The sequence below is a fragment of the Tetrao urogallus genome, assembly GCF_951394365.1.
Source record: "Tetrao urogallus genome assembly, chromosome: 2".
Classification (NCBI taxonomy): Eukaryota; Metazoa; Chordata; class Aves; order Galliformes; family Phasianidae; genus Tetrao; species Tetrao urogallus.
Genome location: NC_136814.1, coordinates 35559323 through 35574584, shown reverse-complemented (window position 1 = coordinate 35574584; position 15262 = coordinate 35559323). Strand labels below are relative to the sequence as shown.

The 15262-nt window shown below is 35.1% G+C and overlaps 1 protein-coding gene across 1 annotated transcript in view; it reads left to right on the top strand.

Moving 5' to 3' along the window:
* The window catches only part of FMN2 (formin 2), a gene marked incomplete at both ends in the record, with an annotated part of 139944 nt that extends 125751 nt beyond the window's left edge, over window positions 1-14193 (top strand). The window contains 2 exons of the mRNA XM_079532834.1: window positions 13299-13380; window positions 14167-14193. Coding sequence (XP_079388960.1) covers window positions 13299-13380; window positions 14167-14193 — 109 coding nt within the window. The remainder of the gene's footprint in view (window positions 1-13298; window positions 13381-14166) is intronic.
* Between the last annotated feature and the right edge of the window lie 1069 nt (window positions 14194-15262).

Below are 15262 nucleotides of genomic sequence, written 5' to 3'. Positions count from 1 at the left end.
TTGGGAGCAATCACATGGAAACCAGTCGCCATCACTTCTTTTTTATCACAGGGACATTCTCACTTCTTTTTTTCCGTAACAGAACTTTCTTTCCTTATAATCATAATTTTTGAATAGAGCATTAATATCAATTTGTGATAAAGTTTTTCAAGTCTATTAACTGATGGTTTTGGTAGACCACCAGGTAACCTCTATGCCTCTGTGAATCCAAGCAATAGGAGACTTCTTTCAGGTTTGAAAATTGATAAAAGATTTCCCATTCGCATATTTCCTGAAAACAAGTCAAGGCATTGAGACATGAAACATTGTAAATATTTGTCCAATTAAATTGGAGAAAATGGAGGAAATGCAGAGGAGAGAAGAAAAAGTCACTTTGACCCCACCTTAAGAGAAAAATCAAATTAAACAATATTGTAAATCACAGCCTTGTGATCATATGTCCATGTAGCATAACTGACATAAAGAAATATAAACATAGTTTTGAAAAATTAGCTACCCTGTCTGTTCCATGTATTTAAAGAGCTATGAAGTTTGCTCTCATCTCCATGAAATATTACATTGTGATCCTTCTTTATATCTTTATATAGAAGTATATAAAGATTATGCCACAAATTAATCAGTTTTTAAAAAAGTAATGTATGCTATAAAAGGACAATTTAAACACAAACACAACAACTGTAGACAGTCTTACATGATTCTGCATTTGTTAGCAACTTGAGTGATCTCAGTGTACAGATAATGAAGCTACTGCTGTGTCTTCACATTAGCAGGACTGAAGCTTTAGGTTCTGTAAATGATTGATATCAGTTCGTGTGTAGGTAACTTAACAAGAATAGGTCTTTTTTCTTAAGAGAATACACCCTGAATAAATGTCACAGACATCAGATTACTGGCTTTGGAAGTTAATGATAGCTTTCCTTAGGCACCGATATGATCAATGTCATGTACAGCATAGTTAGTATAAGTGGATACAATTTGGAATGAATAGTGTTACAGTTAGAAAAGATGGATTCTGTTCCTATAGCAAGAGGATGATAAAAATGTTATACTGTACTGTACACCATACAGCAATCTGGGGATATATTTCATTTTACTGACTGTCAGACTTGAAATTAAGTAATTAAGTAGGTTTCTTGAGAATGGAGTTGGCAGTTAAATCCTATCTTCAGTTTCCTACACAGGCATTTAGCTGCTGAAGCAATTATTCGCTAGGCTGCATAATATATCATGACCATAATTTATAAAATATAAAATATAAAAATTCATTTTATTTCCTTTTTTGGGGTTAATCTTCTTTTTTCCTTTTTCCCCTCTTCTCCAATCACTCTAGTTTAATAAACCTTTTTGCTGTGTCTCTAGAATAGTTTAGGCATGGTTTCTGCGTAGGGAAAGGATTTACATGTTAATAGTGATTGTTCTGTATTTAGTCTCTACAGATATGAGTCACATTGTTTTAAAATGATTTTTGCAAAGGCTTCTGATATGATATTTCCTAAGGTGGTGTTACTTTCTGTTACTGATACATTAAAACTGTATGTACTTTAAAGAAAGCAGCCAGACAATTCTTATTTTAAACACCTTTCAGTCAACATTTTAACTTGTATATTGATTTGTAGGCATTAATGTGCAAAAGATAAACACTGAAGTGTTAGACTTCACGTTTCTTTCCAAGATGAAGAAAAATAAGAGAAATGGCATGAGGTTAAAAGCAAAATATTTTTTCCAAAATTTTCTACTGCTTTCACTCAATTCTGTCAGTTGAAATAAAGCAGAACTGGAAAAAAACAGTTGAGAAAATCATGTGTGATAAACTGTTAAATACAGTAGCAATAAAAAGAAAAAAATGCACCTGAAAATTACAGTGGAAGCATACATCTGCCAAAAGGTTTTCCTAAACATACTTTTGGGTTGTTTTTTTTTTTTTTTTTTGTGGTCACACTGTAGTCAAAGCTATAGAACATTCTTAGCAAAATTGTTATCCGAGCTATCTGTAACCTTCTAAAAAATTTAGATAGAAATTCTGGTGCTGTTTATCCTAAAGATGTATCCTTTTGAATGAAAATGGTAAAAGTAATATAACTTCTTTCTCAGTTACCAACATAAGACAAACAGGGCCTGATTTGTTGTAAATTTTTAAATATTGGTCTTGTTTTTTCACTGTATTTTTAGTGCGACACTGATAGGCTATGCTTTTGTGTTTGTATTCTGAAAACTCTTAAATACTATTCGACAGTATACTTTGCACTCTATATGTGATAAAAAGAAAGTAAAGAGCTGACATACACGTTAATTCCTTTTCAGTGTTGTTGCAGAAAAGAACAACTGTTCAGCATTCTCCTAATCTGTACATATATTTTAGTTTCTGCATACCCTAAGGTATGAGGTAAATTGCCCCTTGAATATTTATTTTTAGATAATGCATAGATACAGTGACACCTGTACAAAAGTCTTACCTTCTTAGGAAAGCTCTTAAGGGATTATACTACCAAACTTGAAATGCATATTTTTTCTCCTGTAGAGACAGCAGGTGTCTCATGCAAACTGTCGAAGTTAATATGGTAACTCTTTTCTTATTAAATTATATCTTTATTTCCTTTTTTTCTTGTTTTCTTTGTATTTCTGAGATATTCAACATTAAATGCATTATTCCAGTGAAGCACTGGAGCAAGAGGTATTTTCATTTTTCTCAGGGATGCCAGCAGAGGACAGTTCATAGGCCAGACCAAGATGATGGTAAAATTCTCTAAGTTGCATCTTGCATCACACTAAGTTTGAGAATTTCCTTTGGCTAGCTTTATTCAACCTTTTAACTGCCACAATAAATCTTTGACGCATTAAAAATAATCTATATGTTCAAGAAAAAAAAAAAAAAAGGCAAAAAAAGCGCCCTAGTTTCTCAATGTTAAAGTTGCCCATTCCCGTAAGAGTAGCAGTTAAGCTGGCACCTGGTGTGTCACACTGTGTATATCTAGATGAAAGGGAGATTCCTGGCCAGCGTGTCTCCACAGCTCATTGATCTCCCCCTGCAGAAAGACTGGTATGTCTCCCTACAGACTCCTCAGCAGGATGATTTAAAACTTGCTGTTGAGCAATTTAAAGTCTGGCATTGGATATCTCTGTACGTTGCACAGTGAGGAGCATATTGGTAAGCTGCCACTTCTGCTTGCGGAGGAGGGCATTAAATCCCATAGCACAAGCAACGGTCCTCAGAGTAATTTAAGGGATATTTTGTTAACGCTTATAATAGGAACCAGTGAGTCAGACTTGAGAGTGAGAAATCTGGGGACATGGGAAAATGTACTTGCAAAGAAATGTGGAGATCGAAGAAAAGAGTAGGAAAATATATATGGAATTACAATGCAACAGGAAAGTGGATGGAAATGTGGAGTATGTTTAGTGGAGTCACATATTGCTTGGCTTGTGTTGTGGTGTCATCTAAAAGCTCCAGTCACAACGTTAGCAAGCAAACGCTTTTCTTGGACTTATGTCTTTAATATCACTCTCTTTATTGATGTTTAATCAACTGGGCTGCAAACTGCTAGACTTTGTTTTACAGTGTCAAAACTGAATGTAGGTTGCGTCTTTGAACAATTAAAATAATCTTCAGTTTTTAGGAGTATTTCAAAATTTTAACTTGATTGAAAGAGTTTCTGATCAAAAAGTATTGTGGAGAATTACAGACATAGAAATATATACTTGAAAGAAGAAGAACACATGAAAAATAGAAGCTAGGAAGGCAGTGCTTCAAATAGAGGCTGTTTGCTATCCAACTGAGAGAGGTTGCGCAATATTTCAATACTTCTGTTTCTTCCTTGTGCACTTCTGGCAATTTGTCTATTTTTCAATTGAAACATCAGGCCTTTTGGTTAGGGAAGGAGAGCAGTGACTCTCATTTTTAGCATTGCTTAGATAACTGAAAAAATATTTTTGAGAGTTTATCTATCTGGATCTCTGGCAAAAATTGCTTAAAAAAAAAAGTTAAATGAAGGATATTTAAAAGTCTTTGATAAGTTTCTTTGTAGCTATAAGCCAATCAGTGTATATGAATTCTAAGTTCGAACAAAGTAAAAGGTCTAGTATTAAAAAAAATAAAAATAAAAATGCAAGTCTCCAATCTCTCCTAAGTGTTGTGACTTTCATCAGATTCTAGAATACCACCAAATATTTAACAGAAGAGCTTTTCATCAGCCTCACTGATTTATCTGATGTGGAGGTGTCATGGTGGCACACTGTATTGCATTTTAGTATTTTGTACATAAAAAGAGACAGATAAAAATTATCATCTCATAGTGAAGTTTGTCTTCTCTCTTCTTGGCTCTCATGTCAGATTGGTTGTGACAGTTTAGGATATAGCCAAATGGTGATATCACGGTTCCTACCCTATGGTGATCTCTTCAGATTTTGTAACTCTTTTTACTGCTTCTTAAAGGAGAGAATGAAATTTTTATTTAAAAAAATAAAAACCAACCAAACAAAACAGCCCAATGTATACCTGAAGATTAATGAAAAAATTGCACCACTAGAAATTTTAAATAGAATTTTTGACAGGAGGTGCAATATTTTCAATACCTGTTAAATGTTTTCTTTCCCAGGCAAAGTGATCGTTACATTGGCGTTTGAGGTATGCTAACATATTGAAAGGTTCTACAAATCAATAGCATTTGTCACTATCTTATCCAACTACACAAGTTAGATGGCTTTCTTACTGAGAAAGTTTGCCAAAATAGTGATTATAATTGTCATAATGAAAATATCCATTAAATGTAAGTGCATGGCTGCGTGCATGTCTTATGGCCATGAGTACAAGGCATACTATAGAGAAAAAAAATATTTTCTGGAAGAGATTTGCTTTGTAGCAGTCATTGTGAGATCAGTATATAATTATGATGTGAGTATTCTCACCTGATACAAAAAGGTTGGAGGCCTCTTATTTTCCCACATTCTGCACTGTACATCTCTAATTCCATGAGTCTGCAGATGATTTCTGTTAACTTTGCTGGTTGTTGTTGTTGTTGTTGTTTTTCCCAATGATCTCTTCTATTCATTCATTTCTCATATTTTCTTGTACTGCAATGACTCTACCATAGCAGCTATGAAACAGTGATTCACCTCTGCTGGTGCAGGTTTTTATGAGCACAACGGGCGGACTCTTGTTCACTGCTAATGAAAATGCATAGCTAATAGTGATGACTATTTTTAAAAAAATCTTCTTGCAGCTGAGAATTTGCTCCAGCAAATAATGTTATCATGCTCTTTGTATTTGGTGTAGTTTTTGTGGAATTAAATAGGAAGTATTACTTTTGAAGCAACCTAATTGTATGTGCCCCAGTTAATTCAATGTAGTTGTTCATCTGCATGGGGTTATATCCCCACAGCCACTTTAAGATAGTCTCCTTCTCTGCATTATCTGTTCACAAAGAATTTTCTCATTTTTTTTTCCTAAACATTGCACTTTTTCTTTTTAACACCATTTACTGCTTCATGGTGTTTTAGAGCAAACACATGGCTTCACATTTCCATTCACTTCCAGGCTTGTTTTCCTTTCTTTTGCTTACTCTTTCAGTCACCAGTTTTACCTCATGTTTCGTCTTATCCTTTTCCCTTATCATTTCCTGTTGAATTTCTCAATCAAATAGTCACAATGCAGCCAGCTTTTTTGAGAGCAAACTGGTTTCATTTCCAAGAAAAACAACAGAAGTGATGACTAAATTTTCTTAGAACACTCAATTTTCATATGCAAAGTCTGGAGGAAAGTGATTACCATCTTTCCTGAAAGTGGCCAGGTATAGTCTGAAATACTGGCCACTTTGATGAGAAAAAAATATATATGATTCTGGTGGCACTCTGTGCATTTATTACAATTATAGCCATCCTTAACAGGTTTTTGTTGGTTGGTTCTTTTGTGCTCTTATATTTTCAAGTGAAATTTCCTTTAATGTTAAAACTATCATCTTTAGAACATGGATTTTAACACAGTGTTGAGTTAAAATATATATTTATCTATGAGCATCTGTGTATATTAACACAGATAAGAAAGAAATCACCCACAATATTACTTTTATTTTTAAAAATATTTTTTTTAATATTTTTTTTTTATTTACAGCATAGAACAGAATAGTTCTCTTCCAAGAATTAAGAAGTTTCTGTTATTTTTTCATCCCTAACAAGCCATATTAGAAAAAAAATCATCTTTACAAAGCAGTTCTTCTTGACTTTAGAGCATTGTGAGTTTTGTTGTGGATTGCATCAAGACTGCAAATTTGAAGGTCTCATGTTCAATTCAGTTGGGCTCACAGCTTCATTTTAGGCTAGTGTGATATGATACACATGGAAGAATACCTTAGTTGTATTCCCCAAAGTCTATTCTGCACTACTGATCTAAGAGGAATTGTATTCCAGGCCCTGCTACAGGTTAGTCTCTATGTTAAGTGACCAGATTAAAACATTTTAATCTGCTTTTCCTTGTCCTCTGAGTCAAACTATGATTAATCACTGCGTTTTTTTAACCAGCTATTGTCTACCTCATGGTCTTTGCAGTAACCATGCTAGGAGCTGGCAGAGATGTCAAGATAGACTAATTCATAATCTCTTTGTTTGTAGGAGAGGTTAGGTTTCATCAGTCAGTTTGATGGCACCAGGTACATTAAAATGTGCTTCTTATCTGTATAAAGTCTTTGCAGTCAGTTACTGAATCATATCTGTGTCATCACTTCAATCCTATTGGCGTGAAAGTAAAAGCTCTACGTTTTTTACTGCACTTTTATGTTGAGAATTGTATTTTTTCTCAACAGTCACTGTTTTTTTCACAAAAGAGAAATTCCTTAACAAAAAAAAAAAAAGTCATTTCACTATAGTTTGTAACTATAGTTTAGTAACTGAACAAGGAATAAAACTTATGCCAGTTGCTCTGGAATAGTTTTCCAAAAGCACAGCTTTAAAGCTTTCTACTCTTGATATCTTAAGGGCATCTAGTACTTGATATTTTTGTGGAGATTTTTTTTAATTATTTGTAAAGGTATTATTATTATTATAAACATGTCATCTCTACCCCAAACTAACCTACATAAAATATTTTGATGTGCAAAACACATTTTATTCATCTGATAAAAAGCACTAGGAATATAAAGAATATTAGTCTCAGCTTTGCTGTATGTTACAAAGTACAGTATATTTGTAGAAAAAATTATTTTGGGTTTCATGAAATACACTTTCAAGCTGTAAAAGTAATATATGTCTGAGTTTATCGTGGAAGTTTTTGTGAGCAGCTCCAGTATCTAAGGCATATAACATTCCAGCCTTCTCACTGTGCTTACATTTGTCATGTCTTAGCACTTGCTAGTGAACTGTAAGGCTACTAAGCCTAAATGGAGCCAGTAAGAAATGAATCTGTTACAGATACTTCAGTCAAAATTATTAATGTTCATTGTTAGGAAAGCGGCTGCCCTTCTCAGTGGACTGAATGATGATAGAAATTCTCTGAGGCTTGATAAGATTGTGACCAGGCTGGCTTTTGGTCTAGAAAGTAGATATAGCTAGTCTGTCTTTTGGTTTTGTAGGGATGTCTGGTTCTTTTTTCCTGCATACCTGCCAAAGTGTAACTCATTATCTATTTGTCTCACAGACTGTCTTTAAACTTAATCAATTTGTGTATGTTTGTCTCACAATAAATATGAGGTAGAAAGAAGTTAAGGGTACTTTTACTATGATGGAAAGAAGAAGCTATTTCTTTTGTTACAGGCAATGCTTATTAGACTCTGAATCTTTATATGTAGTAGAATTTGAGACACTAATTGTTGGACTCAGTGAGTAATTACCTATTCATTCACTTGTACTTTTAACTAAGCCAAGGATTGCTTACTTATATTTTATATTCCCTACATACTTTATTCTTGTTGGAGCTGTTCAGAAAGTAATCCTTTCTGAAATAACGAAAGAAACATCTGAAGTCAATTTAATTAACCTTATGGAACATGTATTTGTCCAGATACCCATTATGAGCACTCTTAGTGTGCACTTATAGAATCTACGTTGGACCTGATGTTAAATCTAATAACTGCTAATAACTCCGCTCTTCAGATTGCTATAAGGAATTAAGCAACTCTGTTTGACTGAGAAGATTAGTTTTGTATGACTATGTCCTTATAAAGGCAAAAACAAAAATGTCTTGGGAACAGAAGCAGCATGCCAAAAATGCCAAAGGTGTAGTGCTGATGCTATCTTTCCTATTGAAAAAATATGCTCCCTTTAAGCCAAAATTGATGTGATCTGGGACAGGGTTTGATAGCAAATGAAACCATCAGTTTATTGAAAGCAAGTGAGTTGGAAAAGCTGAAAAGTATGAAATTAGATAATGAGAGCATCAGCCATGCAGAAGCATCTTAACACACTGCAAACAATGTGAACAATTCCTATCACACTTTAACTGTGCCACCTGGCTTCTCCAAGAGCATGCTATGTGCCTTTTCATAGAATTGTAGAATATTCTGAGTTGGAAAGGACCCACAGGTATCATCAACTCCAACTCATGAATCCACACAGAACTACTCAAAATTCAAATCTTAAGGCTGAAAGCTTTTTCCAAGTGCTTCTTGAATTCTGGCAGCTGGCTGCTGTGACACCTGCCTTACCCTAGGGTGCCTGTTAATGTCCTTGATTATCTTGATGATGAACCTAATCTCCAACCTGACCCTGTTAGACTCCCTTAGCACTACTTTCTCTCACCCTATCTCAGAACTTGCCTTGAGTTGCTGTTCCACTTCAGAGTACTTAGTTGCACTTGAGAGCAGTGATTCCACAAAGTGACCAAATTACCTCTATCACCGAAAGTATTAGTTGCATGCAACTGTTTTAACTAGAAACAGGTCTTCAAAACAATATATCAATCCATGCACTTGCCTGCCTTTGCCTAAGAGTCATAATCTCTCAGGCACAGAGAAGCACCCAACTTCCTCAGACTCTTCTTTCCATGGCTTCCCTCAGGGAAAACAAGGTCTTGACAATTGAATTCTCATCCTAGGACTGTCTTGTTAACTGTTTCAAACATTTTGAGTGCTTTGTTGTCTGCAGAGGCAGAACAGCAGTGTCACTTTGGCCTGGAGCCTGTAAGTATGTCACTGTCTACACTGAGTACTTCTTCCCTCTTTGTGACTACTGGGAGGCTCACAGATTCATAGCGCTTGTGTTGTTTTCCCCAAACGTCACCTGCCCTCTTGCCAAAATTGAAAGAGATCTGTTAACATTTTCATGAAGCCATAACAATTGACCATTGTTGAATATTTAAGCCAGTCTTCCTAATATTACAACTTAAGTTATTGCAATTTTTCTACCTCTTTGTCTTGGACTACCTTGCATCTCCATATTGATAATAGTTCTGCTGAAGTCAGGGGGAAGTAGTACAGAAAAGTTCTGAGCAAGATGATGTTACTGCTCTCTACAATTACTTGAAAGGAGGCTGTGGCAAGGCAGGTGTCTCTTCTTCCGGGTAAAAGCAACAAGACAAGAGATAATGGCCTTAAGTTGTGCCAGGGGAGATTCAGATTGGATATTAGGTAAATCTTCTCACAAAAAGTGGTCAGGCAGTGGAACAAGCTGCCTGTGGAGATGGAGTCACCATCCCTGGAGGTGTTCAAGATACACGTAGATGTAATACGTAGGTACATGGCTCAGTGGGCAGTATTGGTGGTAGGTAGACAGTTGGACTAAATGATCTTAGATGTATTTCCCAATGTTAAGGATGCTGTGATGATATGTAGGAATTTACCAGTGATAACCAGGTCTTAACCTGTCTTGAGTTGACAGAAGCAAGGTGGTTTTGCCTGAATGTTGTAGATTTTATCTATGAGAAGATGAAGAATCTTTCAGGAGCAGGACAGAATATCTAATGTATATTTTTTTAATTGCTGGTGGCAATTAAATATTATTTTCCAACTGAATTGAGATAATTGTCCTTATCTCAAAAGGCAACACTTCTTGCAGTTTAAATGATCCTGATATTAACATCAAAACAAATCCTTTTGCTCTCTTAGAAGGATTTGGGTTAAATTCAATAAAATCATAGTTTAGTTCAATGGTCAGGCTTTGGAAAATATATGCACACTGCAGCTGGTTCACAGTGCTGTAGAAGGCTAATAATTGTCTCTATGTTTCACCCGTGTGTTGACTTCTTAGAATTTAGATATATATTATATCTTTAAATATGTACAGTTTTATGCCCTTCTAGTTTTTACTTAGTCATAATCTAGCTTCCTGAAAATAAGACTTTATTGTGCTACATTTACATTTCTAATGACATTTTTTGCTGAGGAAGTATATCTATAGATCATATTGGTTTCAGTGAGGCTTTATCCAACCACTTGAATCTTCATGCAGGATCAGGGCCAGGAGGCAGTGAACTATCCCAAACCCACACAATGAGTCAGTGATATGGTTGGAACTGGAACCAAGTGGCTGCTAGATTTCAGCTTTGTCTGAAGTGTATTAGGGGATAATGCTTTTCATCTTCTCCATTCCCACTGTGATAAATAAATATACTTAAACTACAAGGAATTTCATAAAGACTCCCAAAAACTTCAGTTCTGCAGCTATACTTGAGAGACTAGGGCCTCTTACATAATCTTGGAAAAATGGGTAGCACAAGCTTTAAGGCTGTTGGTCTTTTTTTTTTTTTTTTCAAGTGCAGTTTAAGTAACAGAAAAATTAAGACCATCTCTTTCACTAGCTGGCATTGTTTTATTTTGTTCTTTCAAGGCAAGACAGCATTTCTTCAAACATCTATTAATTCTAAAAAAACCCAGCAGATTTAGAGATGTTATACTGACAATGGCACTCAATAGGACTTGCTTTCCAGAAAATAACTCGTCACTGTATTATCACAAGTTCCAGTCCATACAAGGATTCTTGTTTTGAATGAACATTAAACCTAGAGGGGAAGCCAAGCCATCTTATGAGCTGGTGTGTTAGGCAAGCAGTGAGCAATCTGTTCTTTGTTAATGCAGCAAAGACTGGAACTAGAGATTCCCTGATATTTCCTGAGAGTAACATCTGGATCTGTGTGAACTGGTTTAGTAAATATTTTTGTATATTTCACATGCTGTCGCTTGCATGATGAATAGTTTGAATACCTGCATATATTACGTTGCTTCTATAAAACAATGATAACTTTGGTAGTGCTTCTGCGTTCCCCAGGATTTGATACTAATTTAACCCCAAGTAACATTTCATTTTCTTATTTAAGTTATGCCTACCAGTGATGGGAGTCAGTTATAGCTGTATTTCAAAAAGAGGAAACAGTATGATATGTGAGCTTTTTTATTTCTGTGAGTGGTTTTTTATAGCTTCGAATGTGTCTGACTGTTTTGAAAAGATCATGAGAAGATTAGTGTTACAAATGTTCTTATTCAGATGTATGTAGAAATGAATCAGAAGAAAAGGTGGTGTTTTAAGGGAAAGGAAAAGTCTTTGACTTTCATTGCATCCTGTATAATTCCTATAAGCTTCTATTTAAAACTGTCACCGTACTCTGGCTGTTGCTTTTATTCAATCTATTTAAATACATTTTGATGGTGAATTACTTGTCATTTGACATTTCCGTTCTACATTATGCTGTAACAATCTGACTGACTTGCAGTCAGGTCCAGAATGTTACAACTTGAAAATAACAGGTCTCAAAGCCTTTTATTTTTTCTTCTACCTGTGGAAGTTAAGGTCTTCCTCCCTTAATACAATATACCATTATCAAATTAAGAGAGCAGCGTGCTAGAAAAGAACTGAAGTTTAAATTAAATTTTGAAAGTATGAATTTGAAACTTAGGAGAAGAATGAGGTGTGTTTGGTGAATCTAGATGAAGGAGAGATTAATGCAAAGGCAGTTTTTGTAATGTGCTTAGCAGACCCAGCTGGAGTCATATTTTGAAAAATCTGGCCCTTACCACACACACAAAAAAATATTTTAAAATAATAACAACATGAAGTCTGATTCTCACACTGCCCTGTGTAGCCTCAGTGAAATAGCAGACATGCAAGTGGTCTGGAGATGAACCGCAAGGAACCAGCCAAAGATATATCATTTCTTCAATATCATTTTACTGTTGGTTATTTTTCGTTGTTGGATAATGATGAAAAAGTGGAGTAAGTGCTATCCAAAGTCTATACTGTTGGCAAGAGCAAACCAATATAGGATTTACGTTCTTATTTTCTACTTTCCTATTTATAAATAATGGTCTCATCTCTCATAAAAAATAAAAATTACACATCTCACACCATTTAATGCCATCATAAAGAAAGGGTTTATGTAAGTCTTTGAAGCTCAGAGAATTCATAACTTAAATCTGCATTAGTGTTTCAGTAACCATGTGTGTTTGTAAGACTGATCTCCAAAATGAGTAAAAATGTTTGAGAAACATTTTATGGTGTGCTGTTGAGCCTACCAGCCTGATTTTGGCAGACTCCCAGTCTGAATGCTGACTTCTGTCTTCTGGGGCTTGTTCCCTATCTGGATGACTAAAAGGACATTTATCTCATCAACAATGTAGCATTTTGTGGTATTTCATAAGCCCTAATTTGGTACCAAGTCATGAAACACTCATGTATGACATCTGGAACCTGCTCCTCTCTTTGCACCCAAGTGCTTTCATGCATGCTTTGCTGCTCACCCTCAATTGTGGAGAGAAAAGTGATGTGATGTGCGCTACCTTGTTTGTAAACCGGATGGTTTTTAAGAACAATACTGAAATTTTTCAGTGAACATTTTTATTTAAAAAGCTAGAGAGCAAAGACTGGAAATGTAAATTGAGCTGCTTTGTCACTTTAAATACAAACAACATCAGGTTAAAGGGGGAAGGAAATTTGGTGAGAGCCTTTTTTTTTTTTTTTTTTTTTTTTTTTTAACTGCAGTTGAGGTACTTGGTCAGGACCTGTTGAATAGAGATTTAAAAATAATTGTGAAAAGTAATTTTCATAGCATTATTTGGCTTGAATGTTCTGAAGGCTGGTCTTCATGTCTACCAAGCTACTTTAAATCCTGCTAGATTTCAATATTAAACTATCGTAAATACTGATTATTTTTGTAACTAGCATCTAATATGCCATTGATTATGCCTGATCTTTTAAGTACCAGAGCCTGGTGGTATGGCAAGGACAGCCAAGTGCAATTGCTGTTTTGTAGAGCCTATTAATGAAGACATAGGGAATAAAGTTGTCCATTTGCATCTTTAGACTTAAATTTTTTAAGTTATATACTGTGCTGTCTTCAGAAATCATTTTGGTCTAGAGGAATGCTTATAAATTGTGTCTTGTTTCAGAGTTAAAGAGGCAGAAGAAGTCTGCAGACAGAAAAAGGGGAAATCACTCTACAATATAAGACCAAAACATGACTCTGGAATTGTAAGTAAAAATTGTAGCTATACTTCTTTTACCATTGTTCATTCTATCTTTTTCTCCTTTTCTTCTATAGACATCTTACTCTTGATATACTTCTTGTTCTGTTTGGCTATTATTTCTTTAAGAGGTGCTAGATTAAGCAACTTGAATGTTGTCTGTTAATGTTACTCCATAAAAGAGATGTAGAACAAGCAAAAGTAGTGTGTTATTGCTCTATCCTGCCAATATCTGCATCACAGTCTTAGTGTGGGAGGCACCTAGATGGGAGAAAAAACAATTACAGTCTTCAAGCTTATTCAGCCTCAAATTACTCTTTTCTAAAGTTACAATATGTAAAGAAGGTTCAGAATAGCATGTGTTTTGCAAATTGGATCACTGTGTCAGGTACTAGTAGCTTCTGTTTCACTGATCTGATTTTCTTTAAAATAGCAGCTCTTGGAAAAGATAATACTGTGCTTTGTCTGTTCTGAAAGTAAGTGTAATGATGGTAGTCTTGTCAATTCATTATTATGAGACTTAGAGGTAGATCTCAATACTAGGATCTTGGTTTGTTTGGCGCTGCATAGATTTCCAATGATACTGAAAATTTGACAGAGAAAAGGAATGTAAATAAATTATTTCACAAGTTTACTGCAATTTACTTCAGTTCTGGTTTTGAAGGAATATTACTTGTGAATTCAGTTCTAGAGTATGTATAATTTAACGTTAACCTATGCATTTGTGTGCTTTACACATGTGAATTCATCATCTTGCTGAGTTTTCTTCATTTGCATGTTTATTATTTTTCAGAAAGCCAAGATAAGTATGAAAATCTGACAGAAGAAAAACAAAAGCCATTGTTACATGGTTACCAAAACTCAACATGTCTGTGGGTGGGGTGTGAGGGGGAAGGAAACTACATCATCCTGATCATTTGCTTTCTGGACCCTTTGAATTTGCTTTTTGTTCTCTGGCGTTTTCCACCAATTGATGTGTTAATGTACATTCATGAATGAGTGTAAACACTTTAATGGAGTGCCCGGCAATAGACTAGATATTGACTTGAAACACATTCCCTGTATTCAGTATCTCCTTTACCACTCAAAGATGATATTTTATAAAGTGTATGGTATGCTACAAATAGGCCAAGTCAGCATGCATAAAAACAGTATCTGCATCAGTTCTGAACATGCTGAAAATTGCATTAAGTTGAACTTCATAAGAGTACTACTTGATAAAGTAAAACATTTCCATTCCTACTGGCAACATCTGTCTAAAGCAGATACTTCATGACAGTGCGCTTAGATTAGGGAAAGAAATGTTACTCCTAGTGAATTGTTTGTATCTGTTTCATGTTGGCATATGTAGTTTGTATTTTGAATCGTTAAGTGCTGCTTATACAGTATAATCAATGCTTTCCCAACTTGTTTGGTTGCCCTCCATGGCTAAATATTTGTGGAACAAGATGTTTACTGTAACTATGTTTAAAATCGATAAGGCAACATACTTTTACGACTTTTACTTCATCTTGTGCCAGATAGTGAATGCCAGGTGGTAATGGGGGTCAGAAATCAAGCATTAAAAAAACAAAAAAAAAGGGAGGGGGGGAGGCAGGGAGCAAGACAAAAAGCACAGAAGTACTATAGAGAGAATATGAGAGAGATTTGGCTGTTATAGTTTGTTAACATATAGAGCAGCTAATAATTTTACATGAACTTTAGAAAGCGTAGTATAGATTTAACTGCTGATAAAGTCACACAGGCTTTTGGCCACGTGTACATGACTTCTCTTTTGGAATTAGCTTCACAGTTACTTTAAAACTCCTTTAGAGAGCCGTTAAATATGCACATGGGGACTGTCATTTATGAAAAACAGTAGCCAATTCTAGTGACAGACACAGACTACC